This window comes from Mandrillus leucophaeus, unplaced genomic scaffold (genome assembly GCF_000951045.1).
Source record: "Mandrillus leucophaeus isolate KB7577 unplaced genomic scaffold, Mleu.le_1.0 Scaffold39, whole genome shotgun sequence".
Lineage (NCBI taxonomy): Eukaryota > Metazoa > Chordata > Mammalia > Primates > Cercopithecidae > Mandrillus > Mandrillus leucophaeus.
In genome coordinates, this window is record NW_012104142.1 from 3,241,745 (window position 1) to 3,261,553 (window position 19,809).

The 19,809-nt window shown below is 48.4% G+C and overlaps 1 protein-coding gene across 3 annotated transcripts in view; it reads right to left on the reverse strand.

Annotated features, from left to right (window-relative positions):
• The window catches only part of PSAP (prosaposin), a 34,910-nt gene that overhangs the window by 5,046 nt on the left and 10,055 nt on the right, over nucleotides 1-19,809 (reverse strand). Inside the window, exons 2-9 of one of the 3 annotated variants that reach the window (XM_011991087.1) lie at nucleotides 12,866-12,999; nucleotides 10,332-10,406; nucleotides 9,608-9,733; nucleotides 7,035-7,235; nucleotides 6,170-6,313; nucleotides 4,339-4,395; nucleotides 2,506-2,511; nucleotides 504-635 (exon numbers count right to left, since the gene is read on the reverse strand). In XM_011991087.1, coding sequence (XP_011846477.1) covers nucleotides 504-635; nucleotides 2,506-2,511; nucleotides 4,339-4,395; nucleotides 6,170-6,313; nucleotides 7,035-7,235; nucleotides 9,608-9,733; nucleotides 10,332-10,406; nucleotides 12,866-12,999 — 875 coding nt within the window. Of the gene's footprint in view, nucleotides 1-503; nucleotides 636-2,505; nucleotides 2,515-4,338; nucleotides 4,396-6,169; nucleotides 6,314-7,034; nucleotides 7,236-9,607; nucleotides 9,734-10,331; nucleotides 10,407-12,865; nucleotides 13,000-19,809 lie in introns of all 3 variants that reach the window. The other 2 variants (XM_011991086.1, XM_011991088.1) reach the window with 2 other exon arrangements.

A 19,809-nucleotide genomic window follows, 5' to 3' on the forward strand; every position in this document is an offset into this window, starting at 1 on the left:
GCCAAATACAAATGTATTATGGGAGGAAGTCGTCTGACCTTCACCAAGTGAGGTGTTCTAGTTAAACAAAACAGACACCCACACGGATTTAGTATATAGGCTGCAGGCCCAGTGAGGCTTCCGCATACTCTGAGGGGTGTGCTGGGAACATCCAGTCTGTCAGGGCCACAGGATGGGGAAGGACCCAGACAGTGCATGTGAGAAGGTGAGGCTGGAGCCAGGCACCGAGAAGTCACCTTTGAATGGCATGCTGAAAATACTCAGGCTAATGATCCCACGACCATTAGGGTTTACTACCAAGGCAATAAAATGTTTTCAAAAGAACTCAGAGGCAGGAGCTGCATTAGTATAAGGGATAACATAAACCAGTGATCACAAACTCAAAGACCTTCAGGAGCCAGGCAGGGAACCGAAAGAAGTGACTTGTAGGATGCAATGTGACACAGCAGGGAGTGGTGTGGCACTGCACAGCCCTGGCCAGTACACACAGTGACACCAGGTACCTTAATGGGCTCCACCAGTTCCAGGGCAGGGATGACATTCTTGGAGGCCACTTTGGCGGGGACCAGAGTCTGCATGGGCATCTCTTTCACCTCATCACAGAACCCAACCAGCGCACAGATCTCCTTGGGTTGCTGAAGAGAGCACAGAACAACCAGTCAGCGGCAAGCCTGTGCCCACCGCCCCTTAGTCCCAGTCCAGCCGGGGGACAGGGAGCTGGACAGCATCCTGGGCCCAGGTCGAGGCTGCCTCCCTCTCCTCCTCCCACAAGGGGGCAGATTCCAGATTCCATGTTAAAGGGCTTGTGTCTGAAGCAGTGCATATGTGCCAGTTACATCTCAGGGAGGAGACCACACAACGCTCCTAAGGGACATCGAACACAGCCTCCATCCAGGGCCACCACAAGGAAGGGAGACCCCCCAGCACTTTCCACATCTCCAAGGACACCTGGTCTGCTCTAGAATGTGTCTTTTCAGGTCATTCTAGGTAGGAACTAAGCTACGCTTTTTTCTAGAGGGGAAACTACCATGCCCGTAAACTAACAGAAAGCCAAATGTGTTAGAAATAAAACCACACCGGATCTTTCAGTGGCAGGACCATTTAAAATGATGCATTAAGGGGAAATGCTGGCTTTTTTAAAAACCACATTCTATGTTCACAACTGCACACAGTGCGCATGAAAACCCAATCCCCCAAATGGATGAATCATTTTAAGCCACAAGGTCTCCAGATTGATCCCCTTTCACCATTTAGACACCAAACACAGAGCACTAGACAGTCTAGAATCCTGACCAGGACGCTCTGACGGCCAAGAGCGAGACAAGTGTATACACTCTGTATACTGTGGAAATAAATGCAACCAGCAACTAGCTCTGAGCCTGAGTGCATTTGCCTCCCAGCACCACACCCTAAAGCAGCAGGAACAAAGGTGCTAAAAACGGGACCTGTTAAGGGAAAAGAGCTAGACCATGACCATGGCTCATCTTGTTTTAATATCAAGAAGGCTCGAGAATTAATAAGACTGGGGGAGTCTGGAAAGCAAATCCCAAATACCCTGTCTTTGGCACACCTTAAGAATGAAAAATAAATAAATAATAAGAATGCAGAAGATACAGCAAGCTTTTTAGAAAAAAGTAGATGCCAATATTCAGGAGGTATAGGGCTGCTTCGGCCTCGATCCGCTTTGTTCCAACTCTCTGAGGCGGCCTAGGTAAAAATTCAAGCATTTCAACCAAAGTCCTCTCCCATTAGACTTCAAAATACCTTCAAAAAAGCTCCAATGCTAACCCCAGTGGATGGATGCCAATGCTCAGAGGTGGCAGTGTTCAGGATGGCCCCAAAGGACACTGACTCAGAGCAAGTATGGACTGGGCACTTGGTTCCTGTAGCATGCCATCTGATGTGGCTCTAGATCCCAAAGGACCCTGTTACCCAGAGGGGCAGAAGCCACAATCAAGAGATTGTTTCCAATTCTCTGGATCCAACAGCCAGGAACAGTCTGCTGGCTGTCTGCAAATGTTTGCTCATGCAGCTGAAGCATTTCTGTGGTTATGAAAGACAGCACTAAAGACATGCAATGCCTACTTGCATTGTGACAGACACAAGGTGCCCTGGGGAAGCCAGACCTACACTGGACTTCCTAACCAGCCTATGCTGAAGGAGGCTGAGGCACCTCCTGGGCCACCCATGGTTCCCCATCGTCACACTGGTGGCCTGCATGTACATATGCTGTATATGGATCATGACCAGAGCGCAAGGCTCTGTTGGCTTCATTTTTCTGGCCCCTTGAAGGGGAGATGAGATTCCCCAACACCTCAAGGGCTGAATTACAGGGGAGAAATGCAGAAGCCCTCCCCAGCCTATTAACAGACAGGCACCCTGCCTCTCATAACCATTCCTTGTATCTGTCAGAGCTAATCACGCCATACCCCCCCGCCAAAAAAAAAGCAAAGTAACTAGAGGAAGCAGCAGACCACTACTACAAGCAGATTCCCCGACACATACCTGATCCTGCTGTTGAACAAAAAAACAGGATATCGGAGGTGAAAATAAGAGAAAGGAAAGGACACAACAGTTAAGAAAAATTAAAACAACAATCAAGCAGTTAACCAGGTGTAAGGATGTCCCAAGAAGTTCAGGGGAAATGCTCCTGTGGTCAGATCTTAGCAACCTACCGTGTTCCTGATATCTTGTAGACAAGGGGGCCCTGAAAGCTTTCCTGGCCCTGCAGGGATAGACCATTTGGGGGCTGTCCTGCTCATGTGTGCACCATCTCCAGGTCTTAACACACTAAATCACACTCAAAACACTGTGCAGCAAGAGCCCCAGAAAATGCCACTTGATGAAGGGTCTCCATCCTCAGGAGCCCACGCCAGCCCCAGGCCTGCAAGGCTTTCCCACAGGATAGTGACCAGCAGCACCACGGAACAAGACACAGGGCTGCCCCAGTAAGGGGGGTGTGTTATAAACACCCTGAGGGGTCAGGGATCCTAGGGCAATCTACTGCAGGTGGCCAAATGCCAGCTGGAAGGCCAATTTAACAACGTATGCAAAGCCTCATGCTTCCATTCAGCAGTTCCAGCTTTAGTTCTCCATAATAAGGGGAAAGGCAGGGATATGCATATATGTATGCGTTTGGCTATAAGCAGATTTATCTTCCCAAAGGCAAACCTGAAAATCTAGACACATCCAGCCACCAGGGACCGGTTATGTAAATTCTCTATGTACACAGGTGATTATTATGCAAGCACTTAATCATTTGTACAAGAATATTCAATGGCCAGAAGTATTCAATGGACAGAAAAGTATTGTCCACATTTCTACACAGTATAACTTTTATAATGAGAAAAATATTTTAAGTTAACTATAAGGAAGTACTTCATGAGGTTAAGTCCCGTTAATGCTTATCTTTACCTACTTCAGGTGCATGTCTTTGTAAGCTGCCTTTAACTGTTTTTAGAACATGGTAGGGTGTGAGTAATAATCCCAAATAAACTTCTCCTCCTCTTTGGCTTGAGCGGTTAGAGCAGGTCAGAGAGTCAATCTTTCAGGCTACTTGGCCATAAGTTCTAGCTGCAACTACCCAACTGTGCTGCTGTAGCACAAAACAGGCATCACTGTGTTCCTCCAAAAAAAATACCCTTTATGCACAAAACATGATGGGCCAGTCTGCTGACCCCTGGATCAGAGAACAAACTCAAACGATGGTATGTCAATCTCAAGTAGTCAGAAAGTCAGTATGACAGACAGGGAAAAGGTGCTCCCCCGTCAGCCCCGCCAATCAGATCTAAGGAGGCAGTGCCTGTTCCCAACGTGAGCAGGCCACCCTGCTCTGCGTGGACTAGCGAGCTCATTTCCGGAATGGGTATTCTTGATTCTAATGAAGGAACACCCGCTACCATCTGAATGCCTCCAAAGCCAGCTCAGGAGTTACCAGCTCAAGCAGCAGCTTCAGCAGACACTGCTGCCATGCATGGGACCAACTCTGGGAGGTAGTATTCCCCCCACTCAGGCTGCAACACAGCCATTCTCACACCTGGCTTAGTTAGAGAGCACTTGACTTCTATAGATCCCAGAGCTAAAGCCAGACCTGGAAACCTGATGGCCAGGAAGCCACCAGGGCAGTCCTGGGGATCAAGATGCTTCAGCCTCTCCCGTGACAGGGGAGGTACTGAGATTGCAAGTGGAGAGTCTCCTAGCCAGAGGGTTCGATTTAGCCCAATTCAGTACTCTAAGGTAAAAAAGGGAAACTAAACCATATAATTTTCAAAATTGCTAGAAATAACGAAACCTGAAAAACAAAGAAAAATGCTAACAAGGGGCCTCCGTGCCACCTACCATGTGCATCATCATCTGGATAGCAATTTCAGAATACTGGCTGATATAGTTCTTGCACTGGGGAGAGAGAAACAGATTCCTTAACAAATCACTGCAACAGTGCACCAAAAACCAACCAACTTTTCCCCCAGCATTTCCAACAGTGTCAACTGGTGACTATCAAGCAAGTTTCTAAAGTAGAATTTTATAAATGTCTGCTCTGGGTCAGTTTTCATAAGATGAAAATAACCATTTGGTTATTCTATCATTCATAGGAAATGTGTGCAAAAGATGTTTTGAAAATGTTTTGTAAGGGACCTTAAAGATTCCATCCTCCTGTCTCCTTTATCTTACAACCTCACTTGCCCTAGGATCATACAGCAACTATTCAGTGGCAATTTGGAGAGAAGGCAGCTAGGAGATACACTGTTTAGGAACTGCAGCTTACTTTTCAAAGCCATTTACACAATCTCAGATGGCATTATAAAGCTTAAATCCAGTAGAGTCAAATTACAATGATTTTTAACTGCCTATTTTCAGACAATCTAGATGCTTCCAGTAGACTCCACAGACTTGCTCCTTGTATTTGGGGAGCTTCTACAGAGACAGGACCAAAGGTAACATGATATAGCCCCTCAGAGAGGGTTCCATTGGGAAACTGTTTAAACGGTGTTATGGAAAGACATTTGAAATAAGGCTACAGGATTCCAAGACTTTCAACATCAGTGAGTGTTCACCTGATTGACATTCCTAACGGAAAGTCAGAGAGAAACCCTCAGCTGGACATGGTGGCTCACTCCTGTAATCCCAGCTACCTGGGAGGCTGAGGAGAGGATTGCTTGAGCCCAGGAGGTAAAGGCTGCAGTGAGCTATGATTGTGCCACTGCACTCCAGCCTGGATGACAGAGCTAAACCCTGTCTCAAGAAAAAAAAAAAAAAAAAATGGAGAAGGCCTCATCTCCTAGAGCCAGCCACTCCACCCAAAAAGCCTCTCTAGATCCCAAAGGACTGAGAGATTACAATCAGCTTCTCAGCTGCCAGTCTAGCAGATTTCTTCAGTTGTCAGGTACTAAAACTGGCATTTTGGTTTTCTACATCCACCTGAGTGTGATTAATAAGCTTGGAATAGGGTCCCAGAATGAAACCATCTAAGTTAGGGGCCAACAAAATGAGTTTCTGAGCCCAAAGGACTAAGGGAGGCTTCCAGGTGAACCATGGTCAGCAACCATGCTCGCTGCAGGAGCACAGTTAGAATTCTGAGTGTCACATACATTAGCCAAGCTTTCAAAAATAGGGTAAAGGTCGGGCATGGAGGCTCACGCCTGTAACCCCAGCACTTTGGGAGGCCAAGTGGGCGGATTACTTGAGGTCAGAAGTTCTAGACCAGCCTGGCCAACACGGTGAAACCCCATCTCTACTAAAAATACAAAAATTAGCTGGGTGTGGTTGCGCCTGTAATCCCAGAGGTTAAGGCAGGAGAATCGCTTGAACCCAGGAGGTGAAGGCTGCAGTGAGCTGAGATCACACCACTGCACTCCAGCCTGGGCAACAGAGTGAGACTCAGTCTCAAAAAAAAAAAAAAAGGGGGGGGGGGAGTGTTTCTACAGTGTTCCTAATACACAGGGTGCCTGGCAGGAAACAAAATCTTCCCAGAAACGGTCTCCTACTTTTTGTCCCCAGTTTTATTACATATCCAGATGCCATTAACCAAAACAGATTCAAGTCTATACTACCTATTCAAGCTGCTTTCTGGTTAGAAAGAAAACCATGTTGTCTGAACGCCCTACTCCAGCCTCCAGAGCCCAAATCCCAGACCCAGACCATCCTCAATGCACAAGGACACAAGGCTCACCATGTCGGCCATGCCAGGGCCCAGACGGTCACACTCCTCCTTGACATGTTCCACCAAGGCCTGGACAAAGGTGGAGTTGGTCCGTACAGCAGTCTGGATGTCGGTCACCATCTGAATGCAGTCCTGGCAAACGTCCCCATTATCCTACGGAAGAGGCAGTTAGGTTGGCAACTTAAGAGGATTCAAATTCCTAGGAAAACGTCCTTATATACTCAGGGCTACAGCATTAGTGGGCACTTACTGGCCAGTTCCTAAGGTGCTTTACAGGCTCTCAAATTACTGATAGGCTTAAAATCGATTGAGTGTTCATTATAGTAACAGTATGGTATAAAAAGGGGGTTTAGTATAAATAAAAAGGATGGCCAGGCACAGTGGCTCACACCTGTAATCCCAGCACTTTGGGAGGCCGAGGCAGGCAGATCGCTTGAACCCAGGAGTTTGAGACCAGCCTGAGCAACACAGCAAAACAAAAAATACAAAAATTTAGCCAGATGTGGTGGTGTGCATCTGTACTCCCAGCTACTTAGGAGGCTAAGGTGGGAGGATCACTTAAGCCTCAGAGGTTGAGGCTGCAGTGAACCATGATCACAGCACTGCACTCCAGCTTGGGTGATAGAACAAGACCCTGGTCAAAAATAAAAGAAGTAAAAATTTTTTAAAGGGGGTTAACCTTTGCATATTTTAAATATCCCATTCTTTAGAAACTTCATGGTACAACCATTTAAAGGCTGGTTCATGTAACTACAGAGTTATGCACAGAGATAAGCCCCTGTTTAAGAGCCACACGTGCACTCTCTGCCCCTTTTGTCTCTCATCTCCAGTGCAACCAAAAATGGGGTCCTCAGTGGCCAGCCCATTGTCTTACCTTTGGCTGGGGCTTGCTGCGGGGCCCATCCTGAGGGTAGAGGAGGAGAGGGATGTTGGCCATGAAGGGGGCCACCACCTCAGTCATGTCCAGCTCTGGGATCTTATTGGACTCCAGTTGCTTCTGGTGATTCAGCTCTGCCAGGTGCTTCTGGAGAGACTCGCAGAGGTTGAGAGCAGAGCACACCTCCCCAGGATGGCTCTGGTGGGAAGGAAAGATGTCCTGCTGAAAATCCTCTCCCCGGGGGGAAAATAAGACAGGCCATCTGGTGCCTCTGAATTAGTCCCTGTCTTTAAATCCCTTAAAAGAAGCACAAACCTATTGTCTAAATTAAAACCCAAGAATGTCAAAATTACCCAATCCAAGTGCCTAACCACACAGCAGCCCCTAAGCTTCCTCAACTCTCCTACTAGGCAATGATGCAGTTTGGCTGTGTCCCCACCCAAATCTCATCTGGAATTGTAGCTCCCATAATCCCACGTATCATGGGAGGGACCCAGTGGGAGGTAACTGAATCACGGGGCGGGTTTTCCCGTGCTGTTTAGTAAGAGTAAGTCTCATGATCTGATGGTTTTATAAAGGGCAGTTCCCCTGCACACGCTCTCTTGCCTGCTGATATGTAAGATGTGACTTTGCTCCTCCTTCACCTTCCACCATGATTGTGGGGCCTCCACAGTCATGTGGAACTGTGAGTCCATTAAATCTTTTTTTTCTTTTTATAAATTACCCAGTCTCGGGTATGTCTTTATTAGTAGCATGAAAACAGACTAAATATAGGCTTCCTAAATGTTACCTCTGCTCCCCTCAGCTCTTCTTTAAAGGAATAGGAGGCCGGGCGCGGTGGCTCAAGCCTGTAATCCCAGCACTTTGGGAGGCCGAGACGGGCGGATCACAAGGTCAGGAGATCGAGACCATCCTGGCTAACACGGTGAAACCCCGTCTCTACCAAAAAAATACAAAAAATTAGCCGGGCGAGGTAGTGGGCACCTGTAGTCCCAGCTACTCAGGAGGCTGAGGCAGGAGAATGGCCTAAACCTGGGAGGCGGAGCTTGTGATGAGCTGAGATCTGGCCACTGCACTCTAGCCTGGGCGACAGAGCAAGACTCTGTCTCAAAAAAAAAAAAAAAAAAAAAAGGAATAGGAGGCCAGGCGCAGTGGCTCACACCTGTAATCCCAGCACTTTGTGAGGCCGAGACAGGTGGATCACTGAGGTCAGGAGTTCAAGACCAGCCTGGCCAACGTGGTGAAATCCTGTCTCTACAAAAATACAAAAATTAGCCGGGCATGATGGTGGGTGCCTATGATCCCAGCTACTTGGGAGGCTGAGACGGGAGAATCGCCTGAACCCAAGAAGCAGAGGTGCTGTCAGCCGAGATCGCGCCATTGCACTCCAGCCTGGGCAACAGAGTGAGACTCAGTCTCAAATAAATAAATAAATAAATAAATAAAGGAATAGGAGCTTCTTGTTGGAGGAGAAGAGTCAGCAATTCTAAGCCACTTCTCCGCAAAATGAGCTAACATAATGGCTTTCAACACCTTCCATATGCTGATGGCTCCCAACTGTTTAACTTTTGTAATCATGCCCACCCCGCAGACATCTCAAACTTACCCCTCATTCTATCCTGTCCAACTAGCTCCATTTTAGCAAGTAACTCCACCTTCATCTTCTCAGAAACCAGGGAGACATTTACAGCTCTTCCTCTCCTATACATCCCCCTCATGAGCAAGTCCAGTCCATTTAATCCTCCAAAAGAGAATCTGCATCTGCCGTTTCCACTGTCCGCATCCCATCTCACTCACAAGGCCATGACCTCCTGAGGGTCCTGTCGGCTTCCCCACTTGTAGCTTCCCTCAATGGGACCTAGACCTAGATCAAACCCTTTGACAAATGCCCTTACAATCATGACACTCCAAGGCTGTACTTGCAATCCTTGAAGATGGCCTAGAAGGCTGTGCGTGACACAACCCCTGCCTTCCTCACCAGAACCTTGGTCAACTTTGGTCCTGTCTTGAGACAGTCCTGCCCCACTGGCCCTCTTCAGTTACTTAAACACCTCTTCTTTGTCAAGGCCTTTCCAAATTCCACAAAGCCAGTTCCGTGTTCTTTGCTAAAGATCCAGTCTGTGACACAGGGTCTGCGTATGATACATACTTGATGAATGAAAGATGAGCATCTTTGTAGCTGAACACCCAAGTACATTCCCTGAATTATTCCTTAATTATAAGTTCACAGAAATAAATTCACAGAAGTGAAGTTTTGTGCTTGCTCAAAGGGGTCAAAGATTGGACATCATCTATCCAACTCACATCTCTGAAGGTTATGCCGGTTTACATTCCTTCAGCAGTCCGACCAGTCCCCAGCAGCCGCACCCTTGCTATCCCCAGGGCAAGTTACATACAGAGTGGCCTGCTGTGCCAAAGGAGCTATTCGGGATGTGAAATTGTAGCAAAATGCTGTTGAGGAATTCCAGAGCTATGAACAGACTTTCCATTTTAACCAATCTACTCGGGGCCACTGCCTCTCCTGGGCCCCAGAAGCACCTTCAAGGAAAAGCCTATTCCCCATCACTTACCATTTCTCCTTTAATGATGTCCAGGATGACAGGGAGGTAGGAGTCCACTATCTCCTTGCACGAAGCAGACATGTTCGGTTTCGGAAGCCAGTCACAGGTCTTCTCCAAGTAAACAAGGATCTCCTCCTACGAGAGGACACCAGGGTCAGAATCAGGACAGGCTTTCCTCCCTGGAAATAAATGGGCTGAAGGCAAGAGGCCCTCAATAGCTCCCAGAAAAACCAAGCCTGGAAAACAGCCAGCCCTCAGGGAAAAGGACTTGGCCATGTTACCATTACCTATGGCTCTATCAGGTCAATCAGGCAAAAGCAGACATGAACATTCAAAATGAAGATCCTCGGACCTGCAGTCTCGCAGGCACAGGGAATTCTAAGCAGAGATGGCCAAACTGGACCTAGGTATTAGTGGCATGCAACATAACATCTCAATTAACTTCGGGCATTTAGTCCCGGGGTCAGCAAAGGAGGCCCTTCAGCTTATTTTTGTACAACCCAGAACTCAGAATGGTTTTCACATTCTTTTTACATTTTTAAAAAGAGACTGTGTGACAGGGACAGTATATGGCTCATATAGCCTAAAATCTTTTCTCCTTGGTCCTTTGTGCAAGACATTTGCCCCCCTCAGGCCTACACCATTCCTCTTTAGACACTCGGAATCACAGCTCTCTTAGGAACCAGTGCACGTGCCCGTGGCTCAGGCACCATCCCCACTCACAGCCGCTCACCTCGGTGGCATTGTCCTTCAGCATATCACCAGCTGCGGTGACAACGTCTTTGCATATGTCACAGGGAAGGGATTTCTAAGAGAAAGAATACGAGAAATTTGTATTTGTAGGACACAAATTCACACCCACACTACTGGAACTCCCCATGGCCTTTTCCCTCTTCTCTCTAACCAGGGATATGATCATGACCACGCTCCCGTCACATCCTGGTTCTCCACTCTGCATGAGCAGTGCTGGGGCACTGCAGGGAGGGAAGAGGTGTGACTCACTAGAACACACCGTGATTTACAGGACACAGAACCTTTGCTCATACCCACGCAGCACCCCATGTGGCACAGGTCAATTTCACATCAATGCTCACAACACTTCTGAGGAAACTGAGGCTCAGGTGAAATCACAGAGTCACATCAGTACATCAGGGAGGTGGGTGGGACAGAGAAACGAACGCCCCACCCACTTCTGAAGGCACACCCACACTGAACCGTTCACCTGCGCTTCCTCTGCCTCCCAGGCATGTTAATGAGGTACCACCATGCCAAAGCCAATCTTCTGATTGGCACTAAGGCCCCCACCTGGACTAGAGGCCATGGAAATTCTAGCTGGTTCCTGCAGCCGTTGGGGAAGAATGCCCAGGCTGCCTTCTTGATGTCAACCAACTTTTCACCCATGAAGAACCATGTCTGGGTGAGACTGAGGAACACCTATGAACTTAGCTGCATTTAGAGAAACCGATTTGAACCTAGTCAGGCTAATACAGTCATCCTTTGGTATCTGAGGGAGTATCAATTCCAGGACCCCCGTGGACACCCAAACCCCAGGATGCTCAAGTTCCACAGACAGCCCTCAACATCTGTGGAAACAGAGGGTCAAGGGTACCATGCATGGAACCATAACAAGAGAGGGCCAGACCGGGCACGATGGCTCACGCCTGTAACCCCAACACTTTGTGAGGCCAAGGTGGGTAGATCACGAGGTCAGGAGTTTGAGACCAGCCTGACCAACATGGTGAAAACCCTGTCTCTACTAAAAATACAAAAATTAGCCGGGAATGGTGGTGTGCACCTGTAGTCCCAGCTACTCTGGAGGCTGAGGCAGAATTGCTTGAACCCAGCAGGCGGAGCTTGCAGTTTGCCAAGATCACGCCACTGCACTCCAGCCTGGGCGACAAAGTGAGACTCCGTCTCAAAAAACAAAAAAAAACAAAAAAAAACAACAAAAAAAAACCAGAAGGCCGGGCCATGACAAGACCAACCAATGAAGGAAGTTTAAAAGTCCTTACTGGACACACATTAAACCTGGAAACAGGAAGTAGTATTAAAAAACAAGATTGAAAGCAAATTAGAAATCAAATCTGAAAAGAGTTTCAGACCAGTCATGGTAGACCACACCTGTAATCACAGCACTATGGGAGGTCGGAGGATGACCTTATCCCAGGAGTTCAAGACCAGCTTGGGCAACATAGTAAAAACCTTATCTCTACAAAAAATACAAAAATTAGCTGGGCATGCTGGTGTACATCTGTGGTTCCAGTACTCAGGAGGCTGAGGTGGGAGGATCGCTTGAGCCTAGAAGGTTGAGGCTGCAGTGAGCCATGATTGTGCCACTGCACTCTGGCCTAGGTGACAGAGCCAGACCCTGTCTCCAAAAAAAAGGGCAAGTATGGCCACAGAAGGCAGTTTTCCAGTGAATAATTCACAAACTGCTTCTAAAATAATGGTGCTAAGTTTTCTTCTCTCACTAAAGGAGCACTAGTGGCTCCCCGAAGTTCACTCAGTCAAACATAGCCCATACCATATGATGGCCAGCACAGCCCCAAGTGAGCCCAGGGCAGCAGCTCTGTGTTCAGCTGGCACGGTCAGCAGAGCATCTCCTGAGAGGGCTTGGGACCGTGAGGAACGCACCCGTGGCTTGTCGCCTTAGACCACGCCCCACATTAATATGCTATATTTAGCATCGGTTAGATGAAAAATCAGTGCTAGCTTCCTCAGTGTGGTTACAGCTGGAAATCAATTTTAAACTGCAACTGCGCTCTAGGATCTCAATCAGCAGTTTGCCTGTTTGAGAGGAATGAGGAGAAAACAAAATACGAAACAGGTAGAAAGTACCTGAAAAGCTCAGCGTGTACTTTGTGGAGTGAGTGACCAAGGATAGAGCCATGCCCATGTGCCCAGTGGTGGGAATGGGCACTGCCAACCCACTGGCCTCTTATCTAAGGTGAGAAGTGGGATCTGCACAGAGGCCCAGGAGGCAGTGTGGGGCACCTGGAGCCGCAGGCATGAAGACCTCATCCTGTCTGCCACAAGAGACCAGGCAGCCTCAGGGGAAGGAAATCTTAACCTCTCTTAGCCTTCATCGCCTTTGCTGTAAAACGGGTACATTCACCAATAGGTCCTGCCTCCCACACAGCGTCACAGTGAGAAGCAAACAAAATCAGGCAAGAGAAAGTGCTCTGTCAATATGGTGGTGAGTTATAGCTGCTCTAAGGAGACCCCAGAGGAGTGCTGGGGCTGGGACTAGAGGGCAGCGGCACTCACCACTGTCGGCTTGTTCCAAACGGTCTGCAGGCAGTGCTTCACTGCCCCGCAGTCGGATGCCGTCTTCACATTCTGGCACCACACTGCTGAGCCTCTGGTGCATTCTTTCAGTCCGAGGACTGGGCTGGCTAGAGCTAAAATGAAAACCAGTGTGAGGAGGTGGCCTGTTTTGCAGCAAACCAGGTCGACCTGACTTATTTCCCCAGGGCTGACGGCGAGCCCTATTTTCCCAGGGCTGACAGCGAGCCCTGTCCTTGAGCTGGACGCCCCTACTCGGCCCCTCACCCAGCTGTATGGGACACCAGCCACACAGATGCACCCCTGTTCCAGTCAAGAAGCTGCCTTGTCAGTCACAGGGCTGGAAGGGACTCATTTATCTGGTTCACTTTCATTGGTTCCAACTACCTTTAAACAGTATCAGGGAGTATCAGACTTTAACTCCTCATAACCTTAAAATGTTTCCATAAGTAGCAAAAGAAACCATAGGAGAAAAGACTGACAAATTCAAATACAGGGAAGATCTGTGACTTCTGTAGAATGAATAACAGCAGTAGAATGAAGGGTTTTTTTAAAAAAAAGAAAGGCTACACGCGGTGGCTCACGCCTATAGTCCCAGCACTTTGGGAGGCCAAGGTGGATCGCGACGTCAGGAGATCGAGACCATCCTGGCTAACACGGTGAAACCCCGTCTCTACTAAAAATACAAAAAAACAATTAGCCGGGCGTGGTGGCGGGCACCTGTAGTCCCAGCTACTCAGGAGGCTGAGGCAGGAGAATGGCGTGAACCCAGGAGTCGCAGCTTGCAGTGAGCCGAGACTGCGCCACTGTACTCCAGCCCAGGTGACAGAGTAAGACGCCATCCCAAAAAATAATAATAAATAAAATAAAAATAAATATCCTTATAACATAAAACAATTGCCAGCTGCAGCAGCTCACGCCTATAATCCCAGCACTTTGAGAGGCCAAGGTGGGGGATCACTTGAGTCCAGGAGTTGAAGACCAGCCTGGGCAACATGGCAAAACCTCATCTCTACAAAAAATTAGCCAGGCATGGTGGCACGCACCCATGATCCCAACTACTTGAGAGGCTGAGGTGGGAGGATAGCTTAAGCCCAGGAGGCAGAGGCTGTAGTGAGCCAAGATCTCACCACTGCCCTCCAGTTGTGAGCTACCATACCCAGCCCTAAAAATATTTTATCAACTGCCTTGAAAGTGCCTATGTTTCTTAAAACAAGTCCTTGATTTTAGAACCAAAAAATGGCGAAAAAAAATCCTCAGATTCACATCTCACTTCTAGGCCAACTATTCAGCTAGGAAACAAGATTACATCAGACTACATATAGAGGATGGTGGCGTGAGGGTCAAACTCCAACAGGCATCTCAGTAGGGTTGAACCAACTTTTGCTGCAATAGATACTTGGCCCAAGTCTGAGAAAAAAAAAAAACAACCCACAATCACCTGAGAAACATACTTAGAACCTCAGGAGTCTCGCTGTATGCTGCTTCCCTCTGTAAGCCAATTCTACGTATGTGTGTAACACACATAGGAAACAGTGTTATACAGGTCAGCACCCGTTCTTCCTCCAGGAGAGGGAAAGGAATGAAGTGCTTTCTTTCATTACTACCTCCACAAGCTACTCACACAAAGACTGAGTCCCCCAAAGCTCGAGCCAGATCACCTCTACCCCTTCAGACACAAGAAAACGAATTATTCATCTGCTGTCCAGGTTATAGCCTTCCCTGTCCCCAGAAGCAAAATCACAAACACGTCCAGTTCGCAATCTCAACCAAGCTGGCCACATTCCAGAGAATGCTGGTTTGGACTCTAGTTTCCAGGGGAAAACATGTGCCAGATGGGAATCAGTACCGAGCTCCCCAGATGGCTCACAAAAGCTTAGTTAGCCCATAGTGTAGCCAAGCATGGCTGGCGTCAGCCTCAGTTATAAATCTCAGGGGAGCGGTGGAGGGGAGGGAGAAATTGAGTCATGAGGGTAAGGGCTCTGAGGACTGTGCGGTCACAGAAACAGCTCAAATAGGAGCCGCAGACCTGATGACTCCCACCACACCCTAGCAGGCCCTGGGCCCCTAGGACTTTGAAAAGGACCCATGATGACACTATGATACACACTGCCTAGCCCTACCTCAAAATCAAGAGAGGGCCCGAGTGATGAACAGGTGGCTACCACCAAAATGAGTCTCTAGGCAGAGGAAGGCAGAGTGATACACAGGGAAGCCAGAAGAGGATGGGCTCAGACCTCAGGAGACCAGAGCCAAGCGGAAGAATCACCACCAAAAGCAGGGGCAAGTGACCGGCACACCCCATTCTTAAAAATGCCCATCCAGTGTAACATCCACCCAGCTACTTTCTCCAGCCTTCTCAGCAGGGAACTAGCTACAGCTGACCAAAATCTAGAGTGTTTCTGGAACACAACTCACTCCCACAGGCCCATACGAGAATACTTTGTAGGTTGCCTACTTCCTCTAGGAATGTGAAACAATAAGTTTTCCATGATGACTTTGTTACTTATTTTGGTCTGGCCAACCTGAACTGAAAATAATCTCGGGCAGCCCCTTGTATCTGAAACTGGCCCAGCTAATACAAACTGTCACTTCCCAATCCATGACCTACTGAATGGCAGCAGACCTCTTCCTCAGACCTGGAGGCAAAAAGGTACGCATGGTGGAGAATTCGGCACGCCTATAAAGTCATCAAATTCCAGCGTAAAACAGATTTCCGTGGGACGGAGGTTGCACTCCAGGGCCCCAGCGTCACTGCACAGGAAGTAACACGTAAATTCCAACCCCTAGAAACTCCCTTCTTAGCGAGACAGCCTCTTCTACCTCCAACCACAAGCCAAACATAAAGGTGCGTATTACAAAAACGGCCTGTGGTATGCAATGGATTCCATCTCCCAGGATGAGCGACATGATGACACACGTTCAGAGAGTGCATGTCCTCAGGGCAGGCACTGCTGGGTGGTGCTGGGGAGCTCCCGGCTGCCGAGAGGTGCAAAGTCCATTCTCAGAGCCTATCTCCTAAGAGGGGATCAAACAGTGGGTCAGAACCTTTTGGGGACATGGATCCCTTTCCCAGAAACTTTATTACACATAAAATTCTCCTAGCACTGGAGGAACTTCTCAGGCCCCAGCTGTGGATTAATCACAAAGCTCTACAGGCGAGGGTGGTTCTTCTCCACACAAGCAGGTCAACAACCCAGATGGTCACCAGCTCCACCGACTGTGCAGAGCCCGAGGCCCTCATGCCAGAGACCAAATGAACAGTCACAACTTTCTTTACCCCCAGGAGCAGGAGGAACAGACATCTAAGTAACGGTGTGTGATCCCACACATCTGTGGGAATGGGAGCGGCAAGGCAATGCTAACGGAGCCTTCCTCAAAACGAAATTGGAATTGGCACCTGCAAAATGGTGACAGAAAGGGCTGACTACGTGGAGAGGGGATGGGAAATTCAAGAACATTCCAAAGGAGTCCAGTTATCTGTGGGGAAGGGAAGAAACTGTCCTGTCTTTTCAGGAGCGAAGCCAAGGAAGTAGTGGCAGCCAGGCTGCAAAGGCAGACACTCTCAGGTGCGCGAGGAATGGTCTCACCTGCCACACACACCCCAAGGTGAGGGCTCAACCCCATGGGCGATGCTGCAGGAAGCTCCAGGGATTTCTGGGTGGGACAGGACAGGTACGCTCATGTGTGGGTCTCAACCACCCAGGCACGAGGTGGCAGAACTGAAGAGGAGGCAGGAGATACCAACGCCAGGCACCTAACTGGAAGGCGAATTCAAAAACGTCCACATGAGAAATGGAGGCAGCAAGAGCCGAGAGACGCTAACACAGACTCCAAGAGAACAAGATGGGCAAATGGCACTAACTGGGTTCCATGAGAAGTCGGGAGGCTCAAAGGGAAAGCAGAACAGCAAGGGCCAACAGCACCAGGAGAGACACGCCCATGAGCACCGTGAGCTGCTCAGCAGAGGCCAGGGAGAGGAGGGCCTGGGGCCCCACCCAGAGAGTCCCCTGGAGGACTGGGGATGAGTGACAGGAGAAGGAATGTTTCAGAGACATGCATGGTCATCTCCAAGTAGGGGAAGAATCCCTTGCACCTTCCACCCGGGTGTGGAACTGGTATGAGTGGCTCCAGCCCACAGACCTCTGAACAATGGGCGGAGAACTGCAGCTCCAGGTAAAGAACGCATTTAACATCCACCCAGGGGCATAAAAAGAGAACGGATTAGCCGGGCTTGGTGGTGCACACCTCCATAGTCCCAGCTACTGGGGAGGCTAAGGTGGGAGGATCACTTATGCCTGGGGACGGAGGTTGCACTCCAGGGCCCCAGCGTCACTGCACTCCAGCCTGGGCAATAAAGCCAGAACCTGTCTCAGAAAAAAAAAGAGAGAATGAGTGGCATCATCAGGTGATGACCTCACCAACAGTGGCATCATCAGGTGATGACCTCACCAACAGTGGAAGCAACCAAGCAGAAACAACGCATAACCTATGAGCAATTCTACGTAAGAGGGATCCCTTCAGTGGTGGGCTGGACTAAAAGAGCCCCCAGGACCTCCAAGTCTTCATTCCAACAAGGCAGATGACATTTTCAGCATTTATAACTAATAAATAAAAACTACTCAAAACTGCTATCTGGTGAGTTATTTCTCAAAACATGTTGCTAGCAAAGCCTTTCATCTCTATTCGCATCCTCCCACAACCTACCCCCAAATACTGATTTCCTTCTCTGAGGCAGTATGCTGAACTCCAAGAAAGTTCTTAGAATGTTTGAGCTCCTGGAGATTTCTGATTAAACGTGTCATAAAGACATGAACAGCAATCGGAGCAAATCGAGCGCTTCACTTCTTAGTTCAAGGGCCTGGCAAGAGAGCTGGGAACAATGGGCCCTTTTTATTTTTATTTATTTATTTTCTTTTTTTTTGAGACAGAGTCTTGCTCTTGTCACCCAGACTGGAATGCAGTGGCACAATCTCGGCTCACTGCAGCCTCCGCCTCCTGGGTTCAAGTGATTCTCCTACCTCAGCCTCCCGAGTAGCTGGGATTATAGGCGCCCACCACCACACCCAGCTAATTTTTGTATTTTTAGTAGAGACGGGGTTTTGCCACTTTGGCCAGGCTGGTCTCAAACTCCTGACCTCGTGATACACCCGCCTCGGCCTCCCAAAGTGCTGGGATTACAAGTGTGAGCCACCATGCTCGGCCCCACAACGGGACTTTTTTAAAGACATAGATTTCAGGGCCATGTGTGGTGGCTCATGCCTGTAATCCCGGCACTTTGGGAAGCTGAGGCGGGAGAATCACTTTGAGCTCAAGAATCAAGACCAGCCTGGCAACATGGCAAAACCCCATCTCTACAAAAAATACAAAAATAGCCAGGCGTGGTGGCAGGTGCCTGTAATCCCAGCTACTCGGGAGGCTAAGGCAGGAGAATCACTTGAACCGGGGAGGCGGAGGTTGCAGTGAGCCGAGATCGTGCCACTGCACTCCTGCTGGGAGACAGAGCAAGACTCCAAAAAAAAAAAAAAAAAAAAGAAAGAAAGAAAAAGAAATGTCATTATTATTCTATGTCTCTGTTGTTTACAGTCAAACCTCAGCCCAACTAATATATACATTTAATCAACGACCTCACTTACAAGAAAGGTCTCCCAACAACGAGTGTTTCCAGGGGTACTCCAGTGAGGATACTGAAAAGCCCAGTACACAACATAACCAAAGATTTTCTGAAGCAATCTCAGAATGACAGGATAACCCTTCCTAGAAGGTGATAAAACAATCAGTCTCATTATTTTAACCATACAACATATGCTTTGCCTTTTAAATATTTTAGTAACATGCTAAAATACAATTTCAGTCTCGCTACCAAAAAAAAAAAGTAACAGAAAATGCAGGCAGCCTCCCAGTGCTGACAATCAGAGCCTACATTCCACAGGGCAGCAGATCTGCTGCCTGGGTAAGGCGGCACCATGGCAACAGGCAGGTTGCTAGGAAACCAAGAGAGGATAATCCCAGGAGGGGCAGCTTCTACCGCAGGTCCCCCGCATTCAGGCATTTCTCAGAGGAATTCATGTACTTCCATCCCCTAGAAGCAGGAGATAACACAATGCACTCAACACTAACTACTCAAACAGCTAGTGCCACAAATATCTTCTATGGTAAAGAGCACTCATCTCTTCTTCATAGATAATCCTGCCTTTGGAAAACAGTCTGCAGAGCAGAATAACACAGCTCACTGAATCATTCAGTATAGTATACACTCAGAGGTAGTCTCCCTTGATTTGGAGGAAGTAAGGTCCGAGAGTCCTCTTATCACATAAGAAATCAGTGGCAATAAAGCTCTTAAGCTTGCTAGGCTGACATCCCATCACCTCTGGCCTCAAAGTATTAAGACAAAGGTCCTTTCTTCCCTGCTTCTCCTCTGCTGCTACAGCCTGGCTTCTTAATTTTCCTCCCAAGCCAGATCATTCCAGGGCAGGACATTATCTACACAGAGAAAGCAATAAAGTCCTCAGGGAAATTACCTTGTGCAATAATGACTGAGGCTGGGGACAAGAAGGCAATCTACTCAGACTGTATAAGAGTGATGGAATGGAGGCTTAACTAATTTGGGGACAATTCCTAACTAGTTCATTCAAGGGCACTGCAGTCCAATAAAAACTCCTAACAAAGCTTTTCTTCCAAAGCATTAACATATCAGGTGATGATCAAAGAAGAACTCAGATCACCTTAGATAAGATTACATGACAATCCATGACTGAAAAACGAGCCCTTGGCAGGACTACCCAGATTCCAGCCAAGTGAGCAAGTGGAGGCAGGGGTCAGAGGGGGGCTCTGCATGGCTCCCCATCCTTGAGAAAGCTCCGCTGCAGATCCAGCATGCTGCACGGCAGTCGGTGCAGGCATCCACACAAACTGGTGCTGGCTCC